This window comes from Piliocolobus tephrosceles, chromosome 7 (assembly GCF_002776525.5).
Source record: "Piliocolobus tephrosceles isolate RC106 chromosome 7, ASM277652v3, whole genome shotgun sequence".
Classification (NCBI taxonomy): domain Eukaryota; kingdom Metazoa; phylum Chordata; class Mammalia; order Primates; family Cercopithecidae; genus Piliocolobus; species Piliocolobus tephrosceles.
Genome location: NC_045440.1, coordinates 58,949,509 through 58,976,219, shown reverse-complemented (window position 1 = coordinate 58,976,219; position 26,711 = coordinate 58,949,509). Strand labels below are relative to the sequence as shown.

Here is a 26,711-nt window from a genome sequence, read left to right as displayed (position 1 = left end):
ATTGTGGCATCCTCCTTGCTCCCTCTCCCTGGTCACTCCCTCTAGGGGGAACCAGATGTTATAAGGACTCTCAGGCAGCCCCTGGGAGAGGCCCATGCTGTGGAGAATTGAGGCCTCTTGCTAATACCTTATGAGCCATCTTGGAAGTGGTCAAGTCCCAGCTGCCATCTTGTCTGCAGCCTCGTGAAATACCCTGAGCCAACGCCACTTGGTTAAGCCACTCTAGCATTCCTGATCCACAGGAACTACGAAAATAATTATTGCTTTAAGTTGCTGAGTTTTGGGACAATTTGTTACATAATAGATCAGAAATTCAGTGGTGAAAATTTTCCAAAGGAAACTCCCCTTTGGTTGGAGTCTGGGGGCCTGGGCTTGGTGACCGAGATCTGACAGTCATATGCCCCTCTGTTATAGGAAGTTAGGATTTAGCCTGTCAGCAACTATTCAAGCCAGAGGAAGTCTTTACACAGGGGAGTGACATGATGAGAGTTGATGATGATATTTCTGGCATGAAATGGAATGGGGAAGAGGCTGGTTGGGGAGTGAGGGACACTTCCAGTTAGGAACTTCTAGAATCAACAGTTCAGGTAAGAGATGATGAGAACATGAACTAAGGCAATGGCAAAGGGGTTGCATATGGGAGGACTGTCTTAAGATTTGGTGGTTTTCAGAAAGAAACAGGTAGTTTCCAAGGCCATCTAGTGCAATCATGTTTCATTCTGCATTGTGCAGGAAAAAAAATGTGAACTATATGACACCATATTTATACCAATATTCACACACACACACACACACACACACACACACACACACACACACCTCTTCCATGAGCTTAGAAGAATGAGCCTGTCACAAAGAGTACTTCAAAAGAATGCCACACTCTTAGGATTTAGTATTAAGCATTTGAAAAAATAGTTCTTTATAGAAATGCTAGTTCAAGAACAAAAAGAAAATAAAGAGCGCCCATCTTCCATTGGAACCAAAAGCCTTATATTTGTCTGTTGTACAAGTAAGGCCACAGAAGATTAGACTGAATTATAGTGGGGTGATTTATAGGCCTGTCTGAATACAGATTGCACACAGTATCGAAATACTGGAAGTTTCAAACACTGTGACTCAAATAGCACAAGCAGTGATAGTAAATTAGCTAAGTGCTCATCTCCCCAGACAAGGGTTTCCTTAGGAAAATAATATCTATTTTTGGTATTTCAGTAGCTCTAGAAAGAGATGAATACTACTGAAAGAGACGAATATGTCAATGCTAAGTCACGTATGTTTTAAAAGGCCACATTTCTACACAAATGGTAGGAAACAAAATTTTGCTTTTTTTTTTTTTTTTTTTTTAGAAAACTTATTTTTATTCTATTATATTGAACACATTGTATCATCCCCACTCATAGCTGCATTCCAAAATAGTTCTTCTGGGAAGCAGGGTTTTAGTTTTACTGAACATGAATAAAAAAACCAGGCAGAATTCAAAACCAGGAGAGTCAAGGAAGCATATTTGCTTTTGAGAAGGAAAATATTTATAAACAGTAATAGTTGAGAATCATATAATTTGTTTCTGAAAATTACCTTTTAAAGAGGGCTTTATTTTACATTTGCATAGTATACGGAATTTTGCAAGAAACATTAATTTTCAAATAACTTGATGTAATAAATAATCATGGAATATTCATTGTCCAAATACAGCAGACAGGACATGTCCACTAAGAGGAATGTTATTTCTCTTAAAATAAAGGGGAAAATCTAAGTTCTTTGAGACAGAGACCGTGCTGTTGACTATGAAAGTCCTGTGCCTACCATGATACCTGGAAGGAGTCACTCAACAAGTGACATTTTCAAGAGGAATGAAGGCAGGAGTGGAGTGGAGGAGCCAGTGTGTGAAAACATGCCAAGGTACGGATGTTGGGCTGGTACAAATAAAAACAAAGCCATACATTTCAAAGGTATGCCTCCAAGGTGAGAACTCACAAATATTTACAACTGAAGAGTCGTGTGGAAGATGTAAAAAAAATCCTGATGTTTAAGAAAAGACAAAAATAACACAAGTGTGAACTGAGATGCTGCAGCACATTTTAGGAACCCTGATGTAACCATTTTAGCAAAAGCACATTGCTAGAGCCACAGTTAAGAACACTGGTGTCTGGAGTAATTGGAATGTGGTGAAAATAACTTGATGAAATAATGTTTCTTCAAGACTATCAAAAATCTGCTTCTGATTCATAGTCCAAAGTTAAACTTTTGTGGAAGGAGAATACAGAAGGACAAAGAGAAACCACCACCATTAGTGCCTGCACCAGAGCAATTTATTAGTGTAACTTTTTCTTTTTGTTCTTTAAAGATTTCATAACAACTGAAGTATGTACAAAGTCTTACAGCATTTACACCATAAAAAGTTTCCTATTAGCTGATGAAGTCTAAGGTAGTGCTGCTGAGAACTTCAGATGTGGCAAAGGCAATGAGGCAAACCACTTGTAGGTTTCCCTCTCTGCTGCCACATCATAGAGTCAGCTGAGTGACAGCTAACTGTACCACCTGAAAGACAGGTTATTGGGAAAAAAAGGGGACAAGTTGATAGGCAGCACTAGAGACCATGGGGTGGAAAAGCTACATAGCATTGAATTTCTACAGTTTCCTAGAGCTGTAACAAAGACCCACAGCCTGAGAGAGTAACATATGCAAGACAACAGAATCACGCTGCTCAGATATGGTTCAGCTACCAAGTGTGTTCACTTTTGAATGGGAGGCTCTACTGATATGGCTGGTATTTTCACTTCTGTTCCTGTCTTCCGATAGCTCAAACCTGCACAAGCCTCACTCCCTTCCCCCAAATCAAATAACAATAAAGGGAGAGAGAAAGAAACAGCATGAAATTAGTAGTTCTTGACAAAAACAAACAAACAAAAAAAACACAACCTTTTTTTTTTTTTTTTAAAGGCATTCAGTATTTGTTTTAGGGTAGCCATTCTGTCAAAAGATAGTATTAAAAATTTCTGAAATATCCCAAATCAGAACAACATCAACAAAACCCCCAAACACCCAACCTCCTAGATTTAACCATCCTTCATTTTATCTGATTGTCTTTCCTTGGGATCAGCATTACACAGAACCACCAACATTTACACACTGAATCGGACACAAAACTTAGCATTGTTACCCCAGCGACACTTCACTAAGTGGCAAGAGAATTTCAACATGTAAACGATTAACGTCAGGCTCACCACTTTATTCCACAGAAAACCCAGCCTGGTTCTATGTTCGGTCAGTCACTATCTGTTTGGTAGTAGATCCCATTTACTGTCCCATTGGAATAGTCTCACATGTAGGCAAAGTGGCTGTTTATTTCAAAAAGATTCTGCTCTCAACTTAAAAGCCAGTTGATAAAACTTTTAATTAAGACATAATAGCGCGGAATATAAAAACACAAGAACCACATAAATACTGAAGAAGTCGTATACCATTTTCATGTAAACAGTTTTGCTTAAGAGCAAAGCCCTAATTAGATTCTGGCCTGAAACTTTTGGCAGATGACGCGTGTTCGGCCAGGCTCTGCAGCGATGGTGACGTGGAAGCCAGGTCAGTCCCCATGTTGACAGGCATGCAACTTGAAAACATTGCACAACAAGCAACACAAAGAGTGGAGAAGCTCACAACACTTCAAGGAGACCTCACAACCTTTACAACTGCGTAAGCACAGAGACCCACCCTCCCTCCTTTCCACGCACTGTCTTACACGTGGGAGACCTTCTGTGACTCTCTAGCTTGTTTGATGCTATATAACCACTTGATGATTCTGGCATTTCTTTCGATGGCAGAAATGCCATACGGCACACGGTCATTGGCACTGTCATCATTTCTAAGGTCACTGTTACTGTCCTGAGACTGTTCACAGTCTGAGCTGATCATGCTTGCGCTGCGGAAGTTGAGGGATATTATGTCAGAATTAGCCCTTGCAAAGTTTTCCATTCCCAGGTTTTCCAGCTCTTCTGGGTCCAGTCCACAGTAGTTGAAGAACCTCTCCACGTCCGCGTCCACTCGGAAATATCTGTCACTCAAGTCTGACTTAGACCGCTGGAGGGAGGGTCTTCGGCTGACTCCACAAGCTGGTTCCACAGGGTCGGCCTCGGGGGACTTCATGGAGGCGATGGCTGCGATTTTGGGCTTGGGAGGCAGGGGAGGGGCAGAGCTACTGCAGGGGATGGCCTTGAGGGGCTTCACGCTGGTCACCTTGCGGATGTCCGAAGAGCTGTGGGACACGTGGAGGAAGGACTCGGCTGACTGCTCCAGCAGTCTCCTGCTCACGTGGGAGCCGCCCTCCTGTGGGCTGCCGCGGCCCTGCGTGGGGTAGACTTTCAGGGACTCCGCGAAGGAGTGACGGTGCAGGTCGGTGGTTTCCGACCGGTGGGGCGGCCAGTTGCGGGAGCTGTGCTTGTGCCCCGAGCCCGAGCTGGAGCCCTCGGAGCTATTGATGATATTCTTCAGGATCTCCAGCTTGAGGTTCTCCCTCTGCACGCCGCTCTCCGTCTTGGCGTGGTTGCCAAACACTTTGAGCGTGGGGCTGCCCAGCGCGCGCTTGGCAGCTGGGCACACCGGGGGCTTGGCCAGCACGGCGGGCTTTACGGGCTCCTGCTTGGCGTTGATCACTTCTTGGCTCTTGACGTACTTGGCCTTGTCGGCCTCCAGCCTCTCCACGGCGCTGAGCCTCTTGGGGTTGGGCTCGGCCTGCCTGCGGAAGTAGTCTGGCCCCTTGTTCAGGATACGCAGGGGCACGGCAGAGGTGAAGGTGCCCGCGGGGCTGACCGGCTTCACCATGCTACCTGTCTGTAGGGTCTCCGTGGGCATGGTGGGCGGTCTTTCCCCGGCAGCCGTGTTGGATGCTCTTCTGGACGCCTCCGCACGGCCTGAATAGACACATGTACATGAAGCGCCAAGGGCAGCGGGTGCAGCCTGGGAGCGAGTGTCAGCAGCAGCGGCCGCAGCAGCGCCTCATCTCACAGCTCATTAACCGCCACGGTGGCTTTCATACACTTTTCTCCCCTTTCAGGCAGCCCTTGCACAAAAAGGCCACAAGCCACAAGTTCCTTTAATCTGCTTCGCTGCCTCCTTTCTTCTCCCTGAAGAGGTGGGAGTCTCCTTCAGGTCTTTGTGTTCAACTGCAGGCAGAGCTGAAACACAAAACAACCAACCGCGGGTTAGGAGGGGCGGGTGACATCACGGCTCTAGCAACAGAGAAACCCCGCAGCGCCCCCGCCCCGCCCCTACGCGGCCGAGGGTCGCGGGCCTCAGCTCAGCAGCTGTTTCCCCAACTGCACGAGGGGGACAACCGGGGCCTTGCGCCCCCGCCTGTGCCGACGCGCAGCAGCACAACGCTGTGCTAGGAAGAAAGAAAGGGCTAAGGTTTCCCACGCGCGAACTCTTCCAGCTGCCTCCGGATTGGTGAGATCCGCCTTCTGAACACGCCCGGTTGGCATTTCTTAGCTCAAAACCCATCAAATACTAGATGAACGTAGGAATGAGGGCTTAGCCAAGTCCGGTTCTCCAGCTCATTACATGCCACTGAGTTCCTACGAATCCCTTCCGTGCCCCCGGTTGCAACGTCGTGAATTATCTCTTTTGCAAGGAAGCAAAACTTCTCCCTCCGTACTCCCAATCTCTCAGGAACACTTACAACAGTCCCTTTTATAACTTCATAAACTGAAAAGGGCAAGAAATGGGATTGGCAGCAAAGCTACAAAGTTAAAAAAAAAAAAAAAAAAAAAAAACATGTTTCAGTTATCTTACTTTGGCCAACCAATATATTTAGAAACACTTTCTCCTGAAAACCACAAATGTGCATGGAGTTGCTCCCATTAAACACAAGCTTACTTTTTTTTTTTTTTTTTAACATTAGAAGAAACCTAGAAATACTTCCAGATTTACCATATGAGTAGATAATTTGATTGTCCCTAAGTCATCCATAATTTTTTATACTTAATGAGCAGAAATCAAAAGTTTCTTTATGGTATGTATATTTCCAAATCCCCTAACAGTACTAGGAACAAAGTCTTAAAAGTGTTAATCATACCTAACAATGTGTTACTTTAATACTATAGAAAACTTGGGTAATAGGTAAGCTTTCATGGGAAAACTTGACTACCAAGTCAACAACAACAGTGAAACCCACCTGTTAATAGTTGAACGTTTATCAATATTCCTACTGTAATTCTGTAAGCAGTCTTTTTATTTCATATGCCGTATAATATAACATTTAACCCCTGCAGTCCCTGGAACAATTCCTCCCATAACCTGTTACTGCAGGGAGAGAACATTTACAAATGCATCAGCACTCCAAAGCAATGGGCTAATGACCTTAACAGCATCTTTGGTTATCATTAGGAATGTTAAGAGAGTAACCTATTCAACTAACATGCCAAATAACTAATTTACAAAATAAATAAAGTCATAGTACAACCAAATATGCTGATATTTCTCCTTATAATTTTCTGAAATTCTTAAATCTCTAAATGCAACCCATCACCAGGTTTTGTTAGAGATAATTTTAGTAATCTGCGAAGGGATTTGTTCTAATAAAAATATTTTCCTATGCAAGATTTGAGAAACCCCAAGGCAATATCTACGTTAACAATTTCCTTTAATTGTGCGGTTCTATTTTGATACCTTAATTCAGTTTTTTAAAAAAACACCTCCTCCCATTAAGTTGAAATGAGATTGTTTCTTTGAACACATTTTGAATGAAATGCCAGAAGGGAGCACTGATTCCTCTGGAGGCACAATCTCATCCTCTTTACAGAGGAGACTCAGAGCCAGAGCAGGCAGCAGAGCCTGGGCCAGGGTGCAACACCGAGGGCATCATACCCGGGACTCTTAGGAGAGGGCTGACCCCAGGACAATACCGGAAGGTCTGGGGGCACAGTGAGGGGCAGGACCAAGATCTGTACCCTTCAGCTTTGTGCCTGAGGACCAGAGTAGGGAATACCACTCAGTGGGCAGTGGGAGACGAAGTTCACCTCCCTTCTCCTGCGGCACGAGTTAGTTGGATGAGATTCCTTCAATGCCTTCTTCCTTTAAAATCATGAGGTTCTGAGGATCTAAGAATGAAGGCGTTACTTCCAGTTTCAAAATGGCGTGTTGGAATACTGGTGAATGACTGAACTTTTCTATGGTCCTGCACTGACTGTTCTTAGGCCAATGCTCTCTGAAGATGAGTTGTAGTTCTCATGTAACATTCCTCCTCATGCAGGCCTGTGCTTCTCTTCTAACCATCTTCTCTTCTAGTTCTATCATATTAGGACCAGAAGCCTAAAACACCCACACCACTGGCGTGGCCTTCCATGCACACCTGCATGTCTGTTGAGGTAGGCTTTGGTACTGTTGGCAACACTGAATAAAAAGCCTGACCGTCGATTCACAAGAGTGAGGAACATCAGTCTATCTTCTAGGAAGCATTTTCCAGAAAGCTGCTTGTCTTCCTTGCACACTGCTTTCTATATTCATGTGGCAGACACCCTCAGGACGGCTCCTCTAGCACTCGCAATTGTTCCACACCCCTCAACAATTACTTATCTTAAAACCTGCGTGAAAGAATTATGTCAGAAATAGCAATTATCTGCAAGTACTTCATACTTCATTTCCTTTTGGCTTCTACCCCTTTCCACTCCTCCTCTGCTATTCCCAATTTCCCTAATAATTTTCAACAGTGATGATGTTTTGACATGACCATGGTTAGAGTTTATAGTTTTGATGTGAACTCTGGGAAGGAAAAAAACCAACATCATCTTATTGGAAGACCCAAAAGCAACAGAACAAACTAAATATACTGTTTGGGGTGTTGTGGGATACTAAGGCACACTCCAAGTTTTCCACCTGGTTTAGCCAACAAAGTAAACCTACTTCAAAAATAAGCAGGTGACTTAGGTTGCTGTCTCTTGTAATATTTAATCCTTAACTCTGGTTCTTTTATTTTTTAGTGTGAAACAGTGTTGGCAGGGACAGAGCTCTATAGTGCTGGAGAAATACTCTGGGTTTTGTAGTGCAGACTTTGTACGAGATAACCATGAAGTCTGTTCAGAAAGCACTGTGGCACATGACACTCTACGGGCTGTGGCCTTGCAGTCAGCCCTCTGATGGCCTGAACAGGCCCCCTGAGGTGCAGTCAGGCGCTGGTGGGATGGTTAGGCAAACCGCCAGGCTGGGAGGGGCTTCGTGTTGTTTTGAGGAAGGAAAATTAGATCTTGGCCCCGTAGGGTTTCATCAACAAAAATAATTATGTAGCCTTGCCTGATCCTTGACTTATGACTCAGGACGGAGAACACAGCCTGTGGGTGGGAGAAACTTCCATTCACAAACCATCTTGGCTATATTCTACCCTGTTTAACATCCATTTGAAAATTTCATGAAGGGATAAAAACGACTGGGGAAAATAAACTTGGCAAAGCCAAAGTGCTAAATGGTTCGCAAATCAGAGCAGATATGAACTCAAATGCAATCCGGCCTGGGGGTGATGGTGGCGGCGGGTGGTGTGGGGAGCACATCATCTATGGGGGAGTCCTGGTCTGTGCAGGGAAAACATGTGGCAGGCACATAGAGCCAGCGGGGGGACAAAGGACCCAAGGACAAGGAAGAAGAGCAATGTTATCTCCCACTACTCACTCTCGTGGTGCTTCTCAAACTTTAATGGGCCTGCAAACCCCTCGAGGATCTCCTTAAAGCACAGTCAGATTTGGTAGATTTCAAGTGAGGCCCAGATTATGCATTTCTCCCCAGATCCCAGGTGATGCTGTTTGTTGCCTTTGAGTAGCAACAGGAAAGAGGGGAAGCCCATTTCTGTGCTAGCCAGCATCCCATTAGAACCCAAATGCCTCCAGCACAGAGGAAACAGGCCAAAGTTTCTTGTCTCTGAATGAGCAAAAGTCTGAGCTTTTTAGGCACAGAAATAGCAATCTCAGAGAATTCCAAGTTTTTAAAACCAAAGTGGCCTGAACCTTTCTAACTTCCAATCTGCCAGCTCCTCACAGGTGCAGTCAGGCGAACAGGACCCTCAGCTTAACTATAACCTTGGGGAGACTCAAGAACATTTGCAAATCCTGGAGGTGGTTAGATATAGAGAATGAACCTTATACACAGTTTATTTGGAAAAAAAAAAATGCTAAAGCCAAAGTTCCTGTAATCCGGGCAATTTGTGCCTCCAAGCCTCTGAGGCCAGGCAGATAATGGGAGAGTGTGTGGCCTGGGGAAAGGAGCTCCCAGCTACGGGCTGCCATGGGGAATGTGGCTCATTGTTGACACAGCAGCAAATCCAGAGCTCTGCACAAACTCTCCCGATTTAAAAATTCAATATTAAAAACACTGTTGGCCAAATTCAGGCTGCTGTTTTGTTACTTCCTCTTTAAAGAGTGCTTCTCGTAACGAAAAAGAAAAGGATAGTTAAATGCCTAATTAGTTTTTAAATTTTAAGTAGGAAAGAAAGCACTGGAGTTAGAGCAAGGGCCCTGGGAACTGAACACAACCTGGATTCACCCACAGAAGTTTCTATGTGAGAATGAGTAATTCCCCTGTGTCTCACAGCAGGAAAAGGGGGTTATTGAAAGAGCAAGCCTGAGTAATTGAGCTCTAAGTCACCTAACATCTAAGTTTCTTGATTTTCTTATCTATAAAAACAAATGTGTTGAATCTGGTGAGCTGAAAAATGTCTTCAGCTCAAACATTCTTGGGAGCAAATAAAAGAAGCCATTTACCTTTGAAGTTATTAAGAATTCTAGAACTGATTCTTCTAGTTTTCTAACATGCCAGATAACAAAACGTTTACAATATGTGTAAAACTGTTCTCTGGAACACTGCTTTTTGATTTTTCTGGTAACAGTATTTGTGCATACTGACTTGAAGCATCAGGTTCCAACTTGACTCCGATCACTCTCATATCTATACTCTTGGCTTCCCTTTTAAGAACAGTCACATCCTTGTCTTTGAACTAAAAATGCAGTTTCCCACGGCAATGTTAACTTTTGGATTCTTTACAAATGGAAGACAGATGCACTTACAATACAAGAGTACTCACTGAATTATGGCTGTGTTCAATTAATTAGTACCTATTGGTGGAGCAATTATGTGTAAGACGTAGAAAAATCCTGAACTTAAAGATTCAAAATGCATTTGATAAATGTGAATTGAATGAATGATGTAGAAAATAAATTCAGCAGGACTGTGGCAAAGGACTTGAAGGTAAAAGAAGGGTAAGGAGGAGACGTACTCCAATAAAGACCCAAGAGGCGAGGGCATCCCTCATTAGGGCAGCTTTTGAGTTCATGGTACATTCAAGACACTCTGATGGCTGGTATGGAGTGCTAGGGGACAGCGGTAAGAGGCCAACTAGGTATAGGGGAAAGGCAGATGACTTTGGATTTTATGAGGTAATTGAGCATTAGTGATATAGTCATACTTGTATTTTTTTAAACTCCCCTGGCTGCAGTATGGGGACAGGATGAGTGGGGATTAAGTGTGGCTGCAGAGAGGTGGGTCAGAGCTTCCCAGGGGAGGGGACATGGCAGCTGGGCTCTGAGCACCACCCAATATGGCACTGCCTATGGTTCTGCCCCGTAATGGTTGAGTACCCTTAGGCAGGTCACATTATCTTCTCGTGCCTCAGATTTCCCATCTGGAAAATGGCGATAGCAACGGTACCTACCTCTTTAGGGTTTTTTGAGTGGGTTAAATAAGAGCACACAGGCATTTTCATTTACTTCACTCTTACCAGGAGGGTGGCTTTAGGATGGATAAAAGAGTGGACGGTTTGAAGGGATGTTTAAGAGGCGCACTGGGCTGAACTGGGAGACAGGCAGGATGCGAAGGGCGAGGAGGTGCATGTTGAGGATGAGTCATTCCCGGCTTCCCACTTGACTACAGAGAAGTGGCTGGCAGGAAGTATACACTGTCCTCTCCAATCCTTGCTCCCTTCTTCCTCTGCACCCTGGGCTTAAGCCAAACAGAACTACAACTACAGTGGTCTCTCACCCACTGTGTCCATTCCTGTTGCTCCCTCTGCCTGAGCCATTTTTAACCAACAGCAATGCCATTCCATTGCTTCCTTTATTTATCCATTTTATTTAGACATTAATTATTATTATTATTATTTTGAGACGGAGTCTCGCTGTTGCCCAGGCTGGAGTGCAGTGGTGCAATCCTGGCTCACTGCAAGCTCTGCCTCCTAGGTTCATGCCATTCTCCTGCCTCAGCCTTCCGAGTAGCTGGGAGTACAGGCACCTGCCACCATGCTCGGCTAATTTTTTTTGTATTTTTAGTAGAGACAGGGTTTCACCATGTTAGCCAGGATGGTCTCGATTTCCTGATCTTGTGATCCACCCGCCTCGGTCTCCCAAAGTATTTATTCATTTTAATTAATAAGATATGCTATCCTTTTCAACATCTTCCCTTTTCCTTCTCTTCCAAGCACATCACCACTTTCATTAACCTCTTTTACACTGTGAGCATAACTTGTAAAGAATGCAAAGTAAAGGAGAAAATGAAAGAGCAAATGGAGGAGTAAAAGGCACGCATCAAAAGAGACTGACTTTGCACACTATAAATTGGACAGAAAGTATGAAATCAGAGTGTCAACCATCTGGAAACATTAAGTCAAAACCACCACCCTTTCAGGACCTGCACTTTTCCAATTACTGAATGCTGTGTCTTTTTCCTTCTTATCTCCATGGTGAAATCCTTCACCATCTATAATTCTGATGGCTGAATCTTCTCTTTCTGACCCTAGTATTGCCATTAGCAATCAGCTCCAGATTGCAAGCAAAATAATCTTCTTGACAACAACACTATCATGTTATAAATTTTTTAAAACCACAGACTTTTCCTAATATTTGAACTTCTGATTCCAGTATTCTAGTCATATTTTAGCGTATTCTTTCAGCTGACTAGAGTAGGTTTTCCAATGTTATTTAATAAAGTATCCTCTTGCTCTAGGTTTCCATTATTTTGTTTTAATCAGGCACTTTAATTTTTTCCACAAGATGAGTAAATCATTTCTCCACTTTTTCAGCAACTTTTTAAAGTCTGATTTCTTTTGACAGATCTACTCTATATGATCGGAGGATGAGAAGTAAATGTAGAACCAGGTGTAGAGATGCAGGGAAGGCCAACTTTTACCTTCTAACGTTTTTACAGATACAGTTCAAGGAAAGTCCACCCCAGTGGTGCTCCTGAGGTGTGCTGAGGCATACTAGTGCAACAGAACAAAACTCGCACAGGCATGTCGATCAAATGGAAAAGTTATTTTGACGTAAGTGAATATGCACTACGTTGTGGCAGGATCCTCCAAGTGGCAAGTCAGGAGGGAGTGGACTGGGTACAATTTGTTACCCACAAAGGTTTCACATGATGTCAGGTGGGCAAAGCAAGCTACCGAGTCTACTGGAATAGGAATAGCTTTGCCTGAAGCCCTTCACTCGGTGCTCAGGTACATAATGGTGGCCACAGCCTCCTCTCATCTCACACTGGCTGGGACTGAATTCAAGGGCACCCAAAAAAGCCCAACACAGGCCTCTTGGAGCTGAGGAGCCTGGGAACTGGCTTATACCTCCAGTCTGAGAAGTCTAAGGGCAGAGTCTGTAATGTACTCTCTAACTAGACCGCACAGGCAGGATGAAGTTGCCTTTCCACAGGCACAAAAATGAGGGTTTGCTCGGCCCACATATGTGCTGGGGAAAGGTGGTCTGGGAGCATTCTCACAGAAGTCCCTTCAAAGGAGGCCAACAGAAAAACTGTCCGCCCAAAGCCCTCCTCTGAGAAGGCTGGGGGCATCCACTAGCTGAGGAGAGGCATGGCTGCCTCCACAGAACCCAAAAGCTCCCAGAGAGAACCAGCTCTGAAATGCGCCATGCCCAGGGGACATCGATTCCCGCTGCAAGAGCCAGGGAGAGAAACCTTGTCACCTCCGCTGAACGCTCTGCCCGTCCCTTGCTCGTTATGCAATGCGGGGTCTGCCCAGTAGAGGCTGGCAGAGCCATCTGATAAGGAGCAGGAGAGGAGCTGGAGCAAGAAAAGGGGAAAATGATGTTTGTTAACTACCTTCTTCACAGGGTCTCCAAGCCAACGCAGGCCTGAGCTGGGAGAAGAGAAACCAATTTAACTGGACCAGAGGTGGAGTTTTGATCTTGATGTGAGGCAGCACTCTTCCATGCCTGAAACTGATCCGGGGACTCTAAATTATTGAAGATGAACGGAAACGGCTACAGGTCCTGTCTGAGATTTCATCCAGGCATAGAAATGAGAATTCAGTGGGGCAAATGCTTAGGGGCATGGAAAAAGAACACTGGACACTTGACCCTGAGCAAGTTTCTCCAGCTGTTGTACCTGAGTTTCCTCATTTATGGAACATTGATAACCATGATTCCTACACTTCATTGGCTGGGGTGAGAATTCCTTGAGGTGACACATGAAAGTGCTTAGTGAGGAGCTCAGCCCGGAAATTGTTGGGTAAATGTAAGCAATTTTTTTTTTTTAAAGATGGAGTCTCACTGTATTGCCCAGGCTGGAGTACAATGGCTCAATCTCGGCTTACTGCAACCACTGTCTCCTGGGTTCAAGAGATTCTCCTGTCTCAGCCTCCTGAGTAGCTGGGATTACAGGCGCCTGCCACTATGCCTGGCTAGTTTTTGGTATTTTTAGTAGAGACAGGGTTTTACCGTGTTGGCCAGGCTGGTCTCAAACTCCTGACCTAAGGTGATCCACCCACCTCGGCCTCCCAAAGTGCTGGGATTACAGGCATGAGCCACCATGCCTGGCCAATGTAAGCTATTATTAAATGCTGTCCCCAGTGTCTGCAGCTTGGCACTGATAATCACCGTCATTAGATTTCAAGCTTTATGGTAAGTGAATGATCTTTTGTCTTAAAATGATTCCATTACTCTCAAGTGATAGAGCCTGTGCTATTTCTGTCAAAGAGGATTGACCGTGCAGTTTCTGGCTCAAAGGTCACTTGTATGACCCCATTTTTATTTGAGTTTCAGAGAAAATATGTGGTTTCAAATTTCAAAGCAAACAGTTACATGAGTGAAACAGGCTAGAGTAAACAATAAAGCCATTATTACAAATGAAATCTGGTAGTAGGAGAAAAATAGCAGGTCAAATCTCAATCCATGATGGATTCTTTACTTTAATGTCATTCTCCAAGGTCATTTAGAGAAGTCATCCACATGCTTCATTTTCATTTGTAAGTAAAGCGATTAACAAAAATGTTAGAAGTTTCTTTTAAAATGTTTTCCTCCTATTTAAGACAACTATAATGAAACAGAGAGTCAGAAAAAAATTTCACATTTCTAGCTCAACATTCTCCTTTGGCCTAAGGTAAGGAAAGTGTTATTGTAAGAGGGCCCCCAACTTGCATCAGTGAGGGGGAGCCTTGCCTTTTACCTGGGATTACAGAAATCAATGCTGTGCATAACCAGTGCCAAGAATCACTTGGAAATATAATGACTTGCTTGATGAAAATTATTATAAGTAATTAAAAAGTAGGGCTACTAGAATTCCTTTATGCAAATATAATAAGAATGCCTGCCCTATCCAAACAAACATAAAATGATCCCCTTTTTGCCAGCGTTTCCTCTCTTGTGGAGAGCTTTATGTGGCTTCATATTCAGTTGTGACAATGTATGAGGCCATGACCAAATATTACATGAATGTGGATTTCAATTCTTCATTTTTTTTTTTTTTTTTTGTCATTTTTTTACAGACTAGTCTACTAGAGTCACAGAGTTTATAAGACTTGGTGGGCCGGGCGCGGTGGCTCATGCCTGTAATCCAAGCACTTTGGGAGGTCAAGGCGGGCGGATCACGAGGTCAGGAGATCGAGACCATCCTGGCCAACAGAGTGAAACCCCCTAAAAACACAAAAATTCGCTGGGCGTGGCAGCACGTGCCTGTAATCCCAGCTACTCGGGAGGCTGAGGCAGGAAAATTGCTTGAGCCTGGGAGACAGAGGTTGCAGTAAGCCGAGATCACGCCACTGAACTCCAGCCTGGAGACAGAGCTAAACTCCATCTCAAAAAAATAAAAAAATAAAAAAAAAAGACTTGCTGGCTACTGTAAGTCTGAGAGTTAGTGGGTTCCCCATTTTGGGTGAACCAGGCACAACTTCCAGCAGCAGTAGTAAGAACTAAACTAACTCGGTGATTATAAAGTCTGGTAGTAACTCCTGCAGTTCATAAGGCTTTGTGCTGTGGAGGTGGAGTTCCCACACCTCATCTCAGCTAGCCTCCTTAAGAGGCAGTCTGATCCCCTTGCATAGAGGAGAGGGTGAGTACTGATGAGCGGCAGAGAGAGCCCAGACCAGAACCCAGGGTAGTGTGGATCTAGGGAGCCGTGCCCAGTGCTTCTACCAAGGTCGATTTTGAGAGTCTGCACTTTGCATGTTACTTCTTTCTCCTTTAGCTGTGTAAACTTGTACTCTAGGGCAAATCTAGCACAAATGATAAGAAAGTTTACTGTGCCAATATACATAGAACATTTATTTTTGAAAAAAATTGTAATTTCTAGTAAACAGCCTTAGGGCAGAAGATGGTATTTACTCTGAAATAAAATGTGTTATAATAAAATTATGAAACATTTAAACTTGAAGGGAGAAAAAGCAGTATTTTGGGGGAATTCCTCTGTGACTGTATTAGATAAATTGCTACATAAATTATGTTAAAAAATTACCTGTTAGTAATGACCACTTCTTATTAAGCACACACAATGTCCCCAGAACTGAAATAATGCCCGTTAGTAATGACCATCTCTTATTAGGCACATATATTGTGCTGTAATAATGCCTTTCACACATTTTTAAATTCCATCCTGCAAATATCTCTAAACCAGGTGTTGTTATCCCCATTTTACAGATGAGGAAACTGATGTCCAGAGACATTAAAGAGGTTGTCTAAGATGTTCAGCAATGGAAGGGCGAGGGCTTCATGCCAAAGTGGGTACAAGGATGGTTTGGCTTACCCCACCTTGTCACATTGTAGTTTCAGCTGTTAAAAAGAGACGTATGAAGCATCAAATGTATTTTTAAATGCTTTATATTAAAGTAATATGGCTCAGGCACCCACACTAATTATATTTTACTTCTGAAAAATCTATTCTTTTGGCCATTCACTGTTTAGTATTAATAACAGCTTCCTCCAGAGGGTGAAGGAGGAAAAAAAAACCTTGATTTTTTGTTGAATCAAATAACCATACTACTTGTTAACAGCTTAAATGCACAAAAGAGAAGATAAAACATTTATAAATTGAGTTCTGTTCATTTTAAATTTTCCTTCTTTATGCTACTGACTGTGGATCTATCAAAGTTGGCTGAACTTTGATGAAACTAATGAAAGATTTGAAAAAGAACAGTAATGTAAGACTGGTTTCATTCTATCTTACTGCACAGAACATATGAAGAGCAGAGATCACCTAATTTTACTGCTATATTTACTAAAGCCCTCAGCTATGCACATAGTAGGCATTAATTCAAATGTTCACGGAGCTGAACTAAAATGTTAAGCATTCGGTAGAATATCTAGCACACCCTTTCATATTGTAAAGGCCCAATGAAAACGTCAGATAAAATTTTGGTGAGTGAAGTTGGGAACGTGTATATATTTGAAATGATACTCCAAGTACCTCCTTTTGATTGGAGATTATGGTGCAATAGAAAGCAAATACACCGAGACTGTTTATTCACAACCTAAGAAACACATTAGCACTGAATTGTGCTTAGAGCACAAATAAGGGGCAAAAGGAAATGAATACAAGGTACAATTTTCCAGCAGAACCAGTAAGTTCACTTAAAAAAATAGTGAATATTGTTGATCTTATTTGTCAAGAAACACCTAGAATTATTTTCCATCTCTTGAAGAGTTCTTTGTATAGCAGTTGTTAGAACAACTAGTTCTTTGCCTTAAGTATATTCTGAAAAGAACAGTTTTATTTTTCACTTCTATGGATTCAGACTGAACTGTGGGATAAATAATCTTCAAAATAAGACATGTAAGACTATAGACACCTATTTCTTGCAGCACATATTTTCATCTTTCCAGCACTTAACACGTCTTACATAAAATTATTTTCAAGCCTAGAATGCTAAAGGTAAGGCTTCATCACAATTTGCACTTGAAGTATTATTTTTGGGTTTAAGTGACAGGAAGTTCAGCAATGACTAATAAGTTCATCCACCTTGTCCAGGCCCAGCTCAGCTCTGCCGTGAAGCTCCTTCAAAGGAAAGCAGCAGGCTTGGGCTCCACTGGGCAGAGCGAGGTTGGGTCCAGCTGTGCCTGAAGGTAGGCACTGCCTTAGGAGGGAGAGGAGAGACTGGTATCAGGGAGATGTGGGTCTGCGACCGCAGGCTCTGTCCCCTCTATCCAGCTTCCTTAGACCAAGACGCCCTCCTCCTTCCCAGACTCTCTGATACCTGCCTCCACATTCTGCGCTCTCTCCTGGAATCCACTGCCCTCCTTGAGTCTTCCACGCTGAAAAAAGAGTCAACAAAACTACAGGGAAGCCTTTTTTGACCTCTCATTCTGAGTCCCATCCTTCCTCCTGGGCTCTTGCCTTATGGTCCTCATTCCCGAATGGTGAGTGGTGGTAATGACCCTCCTCCCCGAAGGATGGGACACCTGAGGGCAGCTGCCTGGCTCCTGCTTGCCCAGCACAGCAGATACAGGAGGACAGCAGAGTTTGGAATCTCTTGTAGAGATTCTCATGTGACATGAGATGATGTTCAGGATGTGCCTTTGCCCCAAGATAAAATAATACAAATCTAAAAACCTCACCTAATGTGTTATGAAAATGGCTTTGTTCACTTACTGGCCTCCCGACTCGCGCCTGCCATCAAAAAGAAAAAAAAAACAAAATCGAGCTCACCTAAGGGGCTCTCTAAGGATTATAATAATCTAAAACCGTCATTAAAAGTAATCTGATCAATACGCTAAAAAATTACAGACATTGTTGGGTGGGCAAAATACACTTTTCATCAGATATGAAAACTCTGCCTTCAATATACATTAAAATAAAATGTACTTTTTTTTTACACGATTCCATCATGCTTTCATGTTAAAATGATACCACCTGCTTCTATCTTGAGTAACATTTAAGCTTCTCATTCCTGTTTACTACAGAAAAATAACTCCTCAAAGTGAAAAAGGGAGTTGGCTTTTAGAAACAGTTCTTTTATTCTCAGTCTCTAGCTTTGCTGTTGTTGACTGGGAAATGAAGTTTTCTCCTGTGTTGTAACAAGAAAGAGCATAATTTTGCTGCAGTAAAAGGTAGTTGCTGATGTCTGGTGCCTCATGATCTCTTAAGCTTTTGATTCTGGGCACAGGCATCTTCAATGTAAGAAGACGAACACAGCAGCAACCATTTGTTGGCTGCCTGCCACCCGCCGAACCTCATGCCAGGCAGGGTGGACGTCTTCTATCTACCTGCCCTGCCCAGCACCTGTCATTCTCCCACTTGACAGATGGGGAAGTGGAGACACGGAGGGTTTCAGTGATTTGCCTGCAGTCAGTGAGCTGAAGGAGCTGCTGTCCACCTCAGGGCCATCTGTATTCTAAGCCTGTGCCCTAAGACTGCTCTGGACGGTCATGGAAACATCTGTGGCCACAAGGACTGAAGAGGGGCCAGACCTGAACATCAGCCAGGAAGGAAAAAAGGAAAAAATACTGGCCAGCGCCCCCCTCACCGACCCCAGCCTGTACCATGCCAAGCCCCAGGCTGCTTTCACAGCAAAACTCCTTCCTGCTACGGTGGGAGAGAGTGTACCTACTACAGGCAGAAGCCGCGGTTAGGAGTACTTGCTGTGCCGGAGGACACATCAGTGAGGGGAAGTGAGAGGCAGAAAGATGATGTGAAAACTTTGTGAGGAGAGGCATTCATAAAATATAAAAAATAGGCCCAATGAATCCAATATGAGGCAGTGACAATAAAAGCTCTTTGTTTGGCGAGATTCTCCAAGGGGCTCTCAAAATGTGGCGACACCCTCCTTTGCGGCAAATAAGTATTCTAATATCTTTCTAAGGAAATCAGAATATATTCTGCGCAATAGAAAACTAACAGTCTAGTCATGACCTGATGAGATAAAAATCAGCCTATCCTGGTGAAGCCTGAGCCCATCTCTGGGGAGGGATCCTTCAACCACGCAGACTAACGCAATGCAACTTCCCCCAAGCTCTGCCCTCAAGGGAACCAATTCAAAGGGGACCTGCTTAATCAACTTTATATAGGCAGAAGAGCTAGAAGGCAGGACACCCCGACTAGAGTATTTGTTCATTCAGCAAGTGTTTACTGAGCATCTACAAATGTGCCAGGCAGTGAACAAAACAAACACTATGTGGCGCTCACATATATGGCAATCAATCAATCAATCGATCAATATAGTATGTAGTATGACAAGCATAGGTGCTGAAAAGAAAAGCAGAGCAAGGATTTACTAAGGTGGAAATTACTGTTGACTTAGATAAGAAGGGTTCTGGTAAAGTGATTGGCAGGGTTTCAGGAGATATGGGAAAAATAAAACAGGAGACGGTGATATGGGTGGCTTGTTTCAGGAGTTTGGAGAGGAGGTAATAGCTAGAGGTTGGTAAGCAGAATCAAGAGACAATATTTATTTTCCAATGGTTAAAAATAGTAGCATGGGCTGGGAGCAGTGGCTCATGCCTGGAATCCCAGTGAATGGGGAGGGTGAGGCAGGAGGAATGCTTGAGGCCAGGGGTTCGAGGCTGCAGTAAGCTATGATTATGCCACTGCCCTCCACCTGGGCAACGAGAGAGAGAGAGAGAGAGAGAGAGAAAGGCAGCATGTTGGGAATGACATAACAGAAAGAAAAATGCATGTTATACAGGAAAGACTTTACACTAATGCACTGAGAACAGGGGGATAAAAATGTGACCAAAAACTTTAATCCAGAGAATAATGACTTATAGGTGTCAGGAGGTTGTATGGGATTTTTCTTAACTGGTCGGTGGCATTGGAGGAGAAGGCCTTTTTAAATAATAAGGGCTCTAAAGGAGTGGCAGTAGAAGAGAGCTTCTGTGGGTTGGGGCCTGTGCCTATATGGATTGCTGTCGGAGGCTGAGGGTAGGCACAGGGTAGAGAGCACGAAAAGGAAGACAGTGATACTGTTGTGGGAATGTTCTTAGACGCTGGTGTGTAAACAACGGCCTCATGTTCACGGAGGCAAAACCTAATAGGGACAGGTCTCTGCAACTCTCCATTTTCTAGACATCTGCCAAGAGCAAATCATCTGATGAGTGATAATTTCATCATCTGTAAAATACAGGAAGAAAGTACTGCTTCTGTGAATTTAAAGTTTATCAACAGGGAATCAGAGATCCTTGGAGAAAACAGCTAAGAATTCATAGAGCAATATAATACAGCTAAGGAAGGGATTCAATCATTCAATTTATACTCATGCTGCGCACTGTTACTAGCGCTGGAGGTATTGACATGAATGGAAGAGACACAATTCCCTGTTTTTGTGGCATGCTCAGGCATTCACATACATTCCACAGAACAGATTACACGATTTAGAGTAGAGATGGGGGAGATTCTATGGTTGGATTCTAAGGGAAAATGTAAACTGTGCCTATAAGGAGGAGAGGCTGGTGTGGCCATAGGTTCTAGGTTCTAGGGTCTGAACATGTGAGTCCCCTCCCCCATTTACCACCGCATGACCTTGAAGAATTGTCTCTCTAACTTTAGGTTCCTTAGCTGTGCCATGTGGCTGATACCAGGGTTCATGATAGTAGACGGGGCAATATATGTTAGCTACCATTTCTTTTAAAATGAACTGGAGAAAACATTATCAGATGAACATCACAGACCATAAAGGCAATTTGCAGGTTAATAGAAGGAAGAATTTTTGAACAATTCAAATGCCCAAAACTAGAATTCATTGCTTTTTAAAGAACTGCTAGCTTTTTATCCCAGGAATGCTTCATGCAGAGGTAGACTTACCATCTGTCCAAGAACTTTTAGAGGGAATTCCTATAATGGGTGGAAGGAGGAGGCAGGTGAATGTCAAGTTCCTTTCTAATAGGTTCTACGTTTCTTTGAAACTTCTATTTTCAAAGCAAGAGGAAAGGAACATGAAGACAGAATATGAAGATAGAATTTTAAAGATAAACTGTGATGAGAATTTAAGCATCAGAAAATCATTGCAATATATTAAGAAAGTGACAAGAATGTTTTTGATAAGTAGATTAAATCTAAGAAAAAAAGACAGTAAAGAAGAGGGAGGTTTAAGCAGACTGGATGAAAAAAGTGAGAGAGGAAGAAAGAAGGAGCAGGATGCAGGGCATCCCTTCAGCCGTGGGCACCGGAGACCCTATATGGGCGTAGTTCTGCCTTGGTAAGCTGTCAGCCTTTTGTGCCTCCCTGTTCTAGTAGCTGTGATCTGTGCCAGGGTTGATCCCTCACATCCTTTATGTCCCTGAGCCTCAAGCCTCACATACTTCTCATACAGCATGTATGAGAGGGTACAGAATGTGTACAGTGCCTCCAGCAGTGTCTTCCCTTCCTCCAGGCCAAGGGAACCACTGACAGGAGCCATTCATTGGGCTAAAATATTACCAACAGGGGCCGGGAAGTGGGCTGACTGAAGAACAGAGGCAGCTTCTAATGTTATCAAGAGTTGGATGGTTCTGCAATAAACTGTACTAAAAGGTCGTGTTATATTTGCATGTAATGTGTCAGCTTATTTCTGAGATTATGATATTCTTTGGAAGACATTTAGCCAGCAATTACAGTTTAGTACTCACTTCGTTAATCCTCCAGTTGGGACATAATACCCCTGAGGCCACTGGCTCAGAGCTGAGATGCTATCAGAGACCACTGGGTGTAATGTCTGTCTCTCCAGACCAGTTCTCTGACTCGGGTGGTTTCCCTTCCAATAGCCTAGAGGGGATCAAACTCTTTTGCGACATTCTTCTTTCTTATTGACTACTAAAGGGAAGATATTGAATGTTTCTCTATTGTTTAATAGCTCTAAAGATACATGGAGGCTTTTAAACCTTCATCTATTTTACTTAGTAAGGCATTCTGGATCACTCCCAATGTTGTTTCTAGAACTCAGGAGGTAAAGCTTTCCTGAAAGACATTTCTTTTTTTTTTCTTTTTTTTTTTTTGAGACGGAGTCTCGCTCTGTCACCCAGGCTGGAGTGCAGTGGCCGGATCTCAGCTCACTGCAAGCTCCGCCTCCCAGGTTCACGCCATTCTCCTGCCTCAGCCTCCCGGGTAGCTGGGACTACAGGCGCCGCCATCTCACCCGGCTATTTTTTTTTTTTTTTGTAGTTTTTAGTAGAGACGGGGTTTCACCCTGTTAGCCAGGATGGTCTCGATCTCCTGACCTCGTGATCCGCCCGTCTCGGCCTCCCAAAGTGCTGGGATTACAGGCTTGAGCCACCGCGCCCGGCCGAGACATTTCAATAAATGCAGCCAATACATCTATGAAGAGCCAATGACTCCTTTTAGCAGGCTAAAACTAACCACAAAAGAAAAGTTATCCTAGGGAGATGATGGAATAAAAGAAAAAATATGTAAAACTTATTGTTTATCTCAGAAAATATTTCTAGTCTTTGGACAAAGAACTATTCAGAATGCAATTTCTCATTTTTCAATGCCAGCTTTTTCAAACATTATGATCAATAGCATAATGTGACCTACTTCTTCTGACACCTCAGAAAAGTGATGTGTCATCCCCAAATCCATTTCCCCCACTTGCAGGGCAAAAGACAAATACTTATACAGCCATCCTTCTCTGACAGATGAGAAGGGCTCTTTTAATCAACACTCTCAAAACACAGTTAATTTTCTTTTCCTAAAAAGTATCTATCAAATGTTTCCTTATGGCTGGACAATTTAAATAATCCTTGGGTTCAGCTGTCTAATGGAAACTGAAATCCTATAGTAGACTGGGGAAACTCAAAACAGGGGCTCACAGGGTGCCAGTGAGGGAAGTGATGTAAGGATTACAGTGATTTTTCAAAAAGTAGGATTCTCTGGACTTGATGTGAGTACCCTGATGAAACCAAAGAAGGCCCCAAGACCCCTAATGGGCCTCAGGGAGGCCACGGAACACTGAATGCAGAGCAGACGCAGGACTCATGTTGGTCTAGTCTGAATCCTGCTTCCCGGTCTTCTAGCTCTGTGACTCTGGACAAGAGAGTTCCATCTGTGTGCTTCCCTTTTCCCATGTGTTAAATGGGATAATAACAGCACCTTCCTCATAGGGTGCTGGTGAAGGTGATATGACGCAAAGGCTGGAAGGCACTGAGCACGTGGCCTGTCATACAGAAGGTGTGAACTATATTTTTACAATAAAAGGGTTATTTTTAATTGGACATACTGACAGTACTTGTGTATTGTGAGAAAATCACTTCCCTGGTCAATCCATCCAAACACATGCAAATTCTAGATGTTCTTGTAAAAATGAAATGCATTAAAAGAGAATCTCAAAAATCCTTTATGGAATTTTGAGAAGCACTGCATTAAACCTGTTTACTTTGAGGAAATCTGACATCTTTTACTAGGTTGAGCCTTTCTGTCCATAAAAAGGGATCTACTTCTCCATTTAATTAGACTTTTGATTTTTTCATCAGTGTTTTGTAGGTTTCAGCATATACGTTCTATATGTGTTTTATTAGATTTTTAAGTATTATATTTTTTGAGCCAATGTAAATGGTATAGTATTTTTAACATGAGTTTCCACATACTCATCACTAGTGAGAAATACAACTGACTTTTGTCTGTTGATCTTATATTCTGAGACCTTGCTGAACTCACCTTTTGGTTCTAGAGCTTTTTTTTTTTTTGAGACGGAGTCTCGCTCTGTTGCCCAGGCTGCAGTGCACTGGCCGGATCTCAGCTCACTGCAAGCTCCGCCTCCTGGGTTCATGCCATTCTCCTGCCTCAGCCTCCCAAGTAGCTGGGACTACAGGCGCCCGCCACCTCGTCCGGCTAGTTTTTTGTACTTTTTAGTAGAGACGGGGTCTAGAGCTTTTTATTTACATTTTTGGGTAGATTATTTGAGATTTTCCATGTAGACAATCATATAAGACAAGATAGACAACAAAGAAGAATCAGGTGTAAGAAAAGTTGGCTAGATGAAAATGAGGGAGAAGGAAGAGTGAATATCAAGCAAAACCTCTCACCAGTTATTTGCAAGCTTACACAAGATTATTCTAAAATTTATATGGAAAGACAAAGGACTATAATAGCTAAAACAGTTCTGAGATAAGAATCAGTGTACTCAATTTCAAGACATTATCTAGTTACAGTAATCAAGACAGTGGTATGACGGAGGGACAGACACACAGATCAATGGAGCACAACAGATAACCCAGAAAGAGCCCCACACAAGTTAAGCCAAGTGATTTTTGACAAAGGTGCAAAAGCAATTCAAAGAAAAAGGACTAGACTTTTCAACAAATGGTGCTGGTGCAACTAGATATCCATAGGCAAAAATATAAACGTTGACCTTATACCTTTTACCTCGTATCTTATACAAAAATTAACTCAAAATCATAGAGTCAACTGTAAAATAAAAAATGTTGTTAGGAAACAACAAAGAAGAAAATCTTCAGGACTTCTGACTTGATGAAGGGTACTCTGATATGACATTAAAAGAGTGATCCATGAAAGAAAACTGATAAATTTGACTGATCAGAATTACAAAAACTTTTTATCTGTGAAGGGCTCTGTTAAAAGGATGAAAAGATAGGCAACAGATTGGGGAAAATATTTGCATGATATACATCTGACAAAGGACTGATATCTAGAACATATAAAGAGTTCTCAGAACTCAACTTTAAAAAACCAAACAATCCAATTGGAAAATGGGCAAAAGACATTTTTAACAAAGAGGGCATATAAAGGGCAAATAAACATATGAAAAGATATCAATATTATAAGACATTAAAATCCATCACTAGCCATGAATGAGCTATCACTACACACTTGTTAGAACAAGTAAGATAAAAAAGAGAGAGCGAGAGAGAGAGACACCACCCAATAAATGCTGGCAAGAATACAGAGAAATTCTATCTTTTTATGCCTTGATAGTGGGAATGTAAGAGTGTAGAGACACCCTGGTAAATAGCTGGGCAGTTTCTTAAAAAGCTAAACATACACTCACCATAGAACCCAGCAAGTGCACTCCTGGGCATTTATTCCAGAGTATATATTATTATATCCACATAAAAACTATACACAGTTGTTCAGAGCAGCTTTACTTGTAATGGCTCCAAACTAGAAGCAACCAAAATGTCTCTTAATGGGCAAATGGTTAACTAAACTATGGTATATCCATACAATGGCTGGTACTCAGCAATGAAAAGGAACGAACTATTGAGGCATGCAATGATGGGGATGTGTCTGAAGAATAGCCACATGAAAAAAGCCAATGTCATACAGTCACTTACTGCATGTATATAACATTCTCAGAATTAGAGAGATGGAGAACAGATTTAGTGGTTTTCAGGAGATAAGGATGAGGAGTCATGAGGGTGCCTGTAAAGCACGAGATCTCTGTGATACAGAATAGGATCTTGATTGTGGTGGTGGTTACATAAATCTATGCAAGTGATAAAATGAACTATACACACAAGCTCAACTTCCTGGTTTCATACTGTACTATAATTATATAAGACATAGCCATGGGAGGGTACTGGGTGACATGCGAAACTTCTACCATCTTTGCAACTTCCTGTGAATCTATAATTTCAAAGGATAAAAGTTTAAAGAAAACAGCTGGGGGAAGAGAGAGACATCCATAATCTGCTTCCCAAATAAAGGAACAATTATGATTTTTAAAAATAACAAGAGGTTAAAATTATAATGTAAGTTGACATGTTTCTCAGGTCCTAAGACATTTTATATGGAGAAACAGGCTCTCACATTTCTCATATTTTAATATTAAGAAAATAACCTAGGGTCAAACTTTGGCCTAAAAATCAGAAAAATGAGAGTGTCTCCTAAATTGTTCCAAAATTTTAAAATTAAGTGCCTTTTTGAACAAAAAGTCTTTTTCCATTATTATGGTTCAGAATATGCCATGGATTAAAAATTTTTTAAATAGTACCAAAGGCAATAAAGCACAATCATATGAAATGATTCATGTCTATGAGGATACTAAATTGAAGCTACATTGAGAAGATGAGATAAGACACAAAATAAATTTAACACATTACTAGTGTTCTCTGAAAGAGTTTCTCAATAATATATATATATATTTTTTTTTTTTTTTTTTCTTTCTCTGTCACCCAGGCTGGAGTGCAGTGGCGAGACCAGAGCTCACTGCAGTCTTAACTTCCCAGGATCAAGTGATCCATCCACCTTAGCCCCTTGAGTAGCTGGGGCTACAGGTATGCGCCACCACGCCCAGCTAATTTTTATATCTTTTGAGGAGAAGGGTCTTGCCACGTTGCCCAGGCTGGTCTCGAGCTCCTGGGCTCAAGCTGATCCACCTGCCCTGGCTTCCCAAAGTGCTGGGATTACAGGCATAAGCCACTGCACCTGGCCTCAATAATATTTTCATGTACAAATTATAATAATCTAAGCAGAACAATTCTAGATTTTAGTGATTTCTTACTGTAAACTGAAGTGCTTTAAAAGTTATATTTTGATAAGAGATTTAAAAAAAAATCAGCACCGAAGAACAAGGACTTGGGGCAGAGTTGATGTTTCAGTCT

General features: G+C 42.5%; 1 protein-coding gene across 1 annotated transcript in view; it reads right to left on the bottom strand.

Annotated features, from left to right (window-relative positions):
• Positions 1-2,291: 2,291 nt before the first annotated feature.
• Positions 2,292-26,711, bottom strand: part of FAM110B (family with sequence similarity 110 member B) — a 153,039-nt gene continuing 128,619 nt past the window's right edge. Inside the window, exon 5 of the mRNA XM_023222423.2 lies at positions 2,292-5,168. Coding sequence (XP_023078191.1) covers positions 3,733-4,845 — 1,113 coding nt within the window. The 5' untranslated portion in view covers positions 4,846-5,168 and the 3' untranslated portion in view covers positions 2,292-3,732. The remainder of the gene's footprint in view (positions 5,169-26,711) is intronic.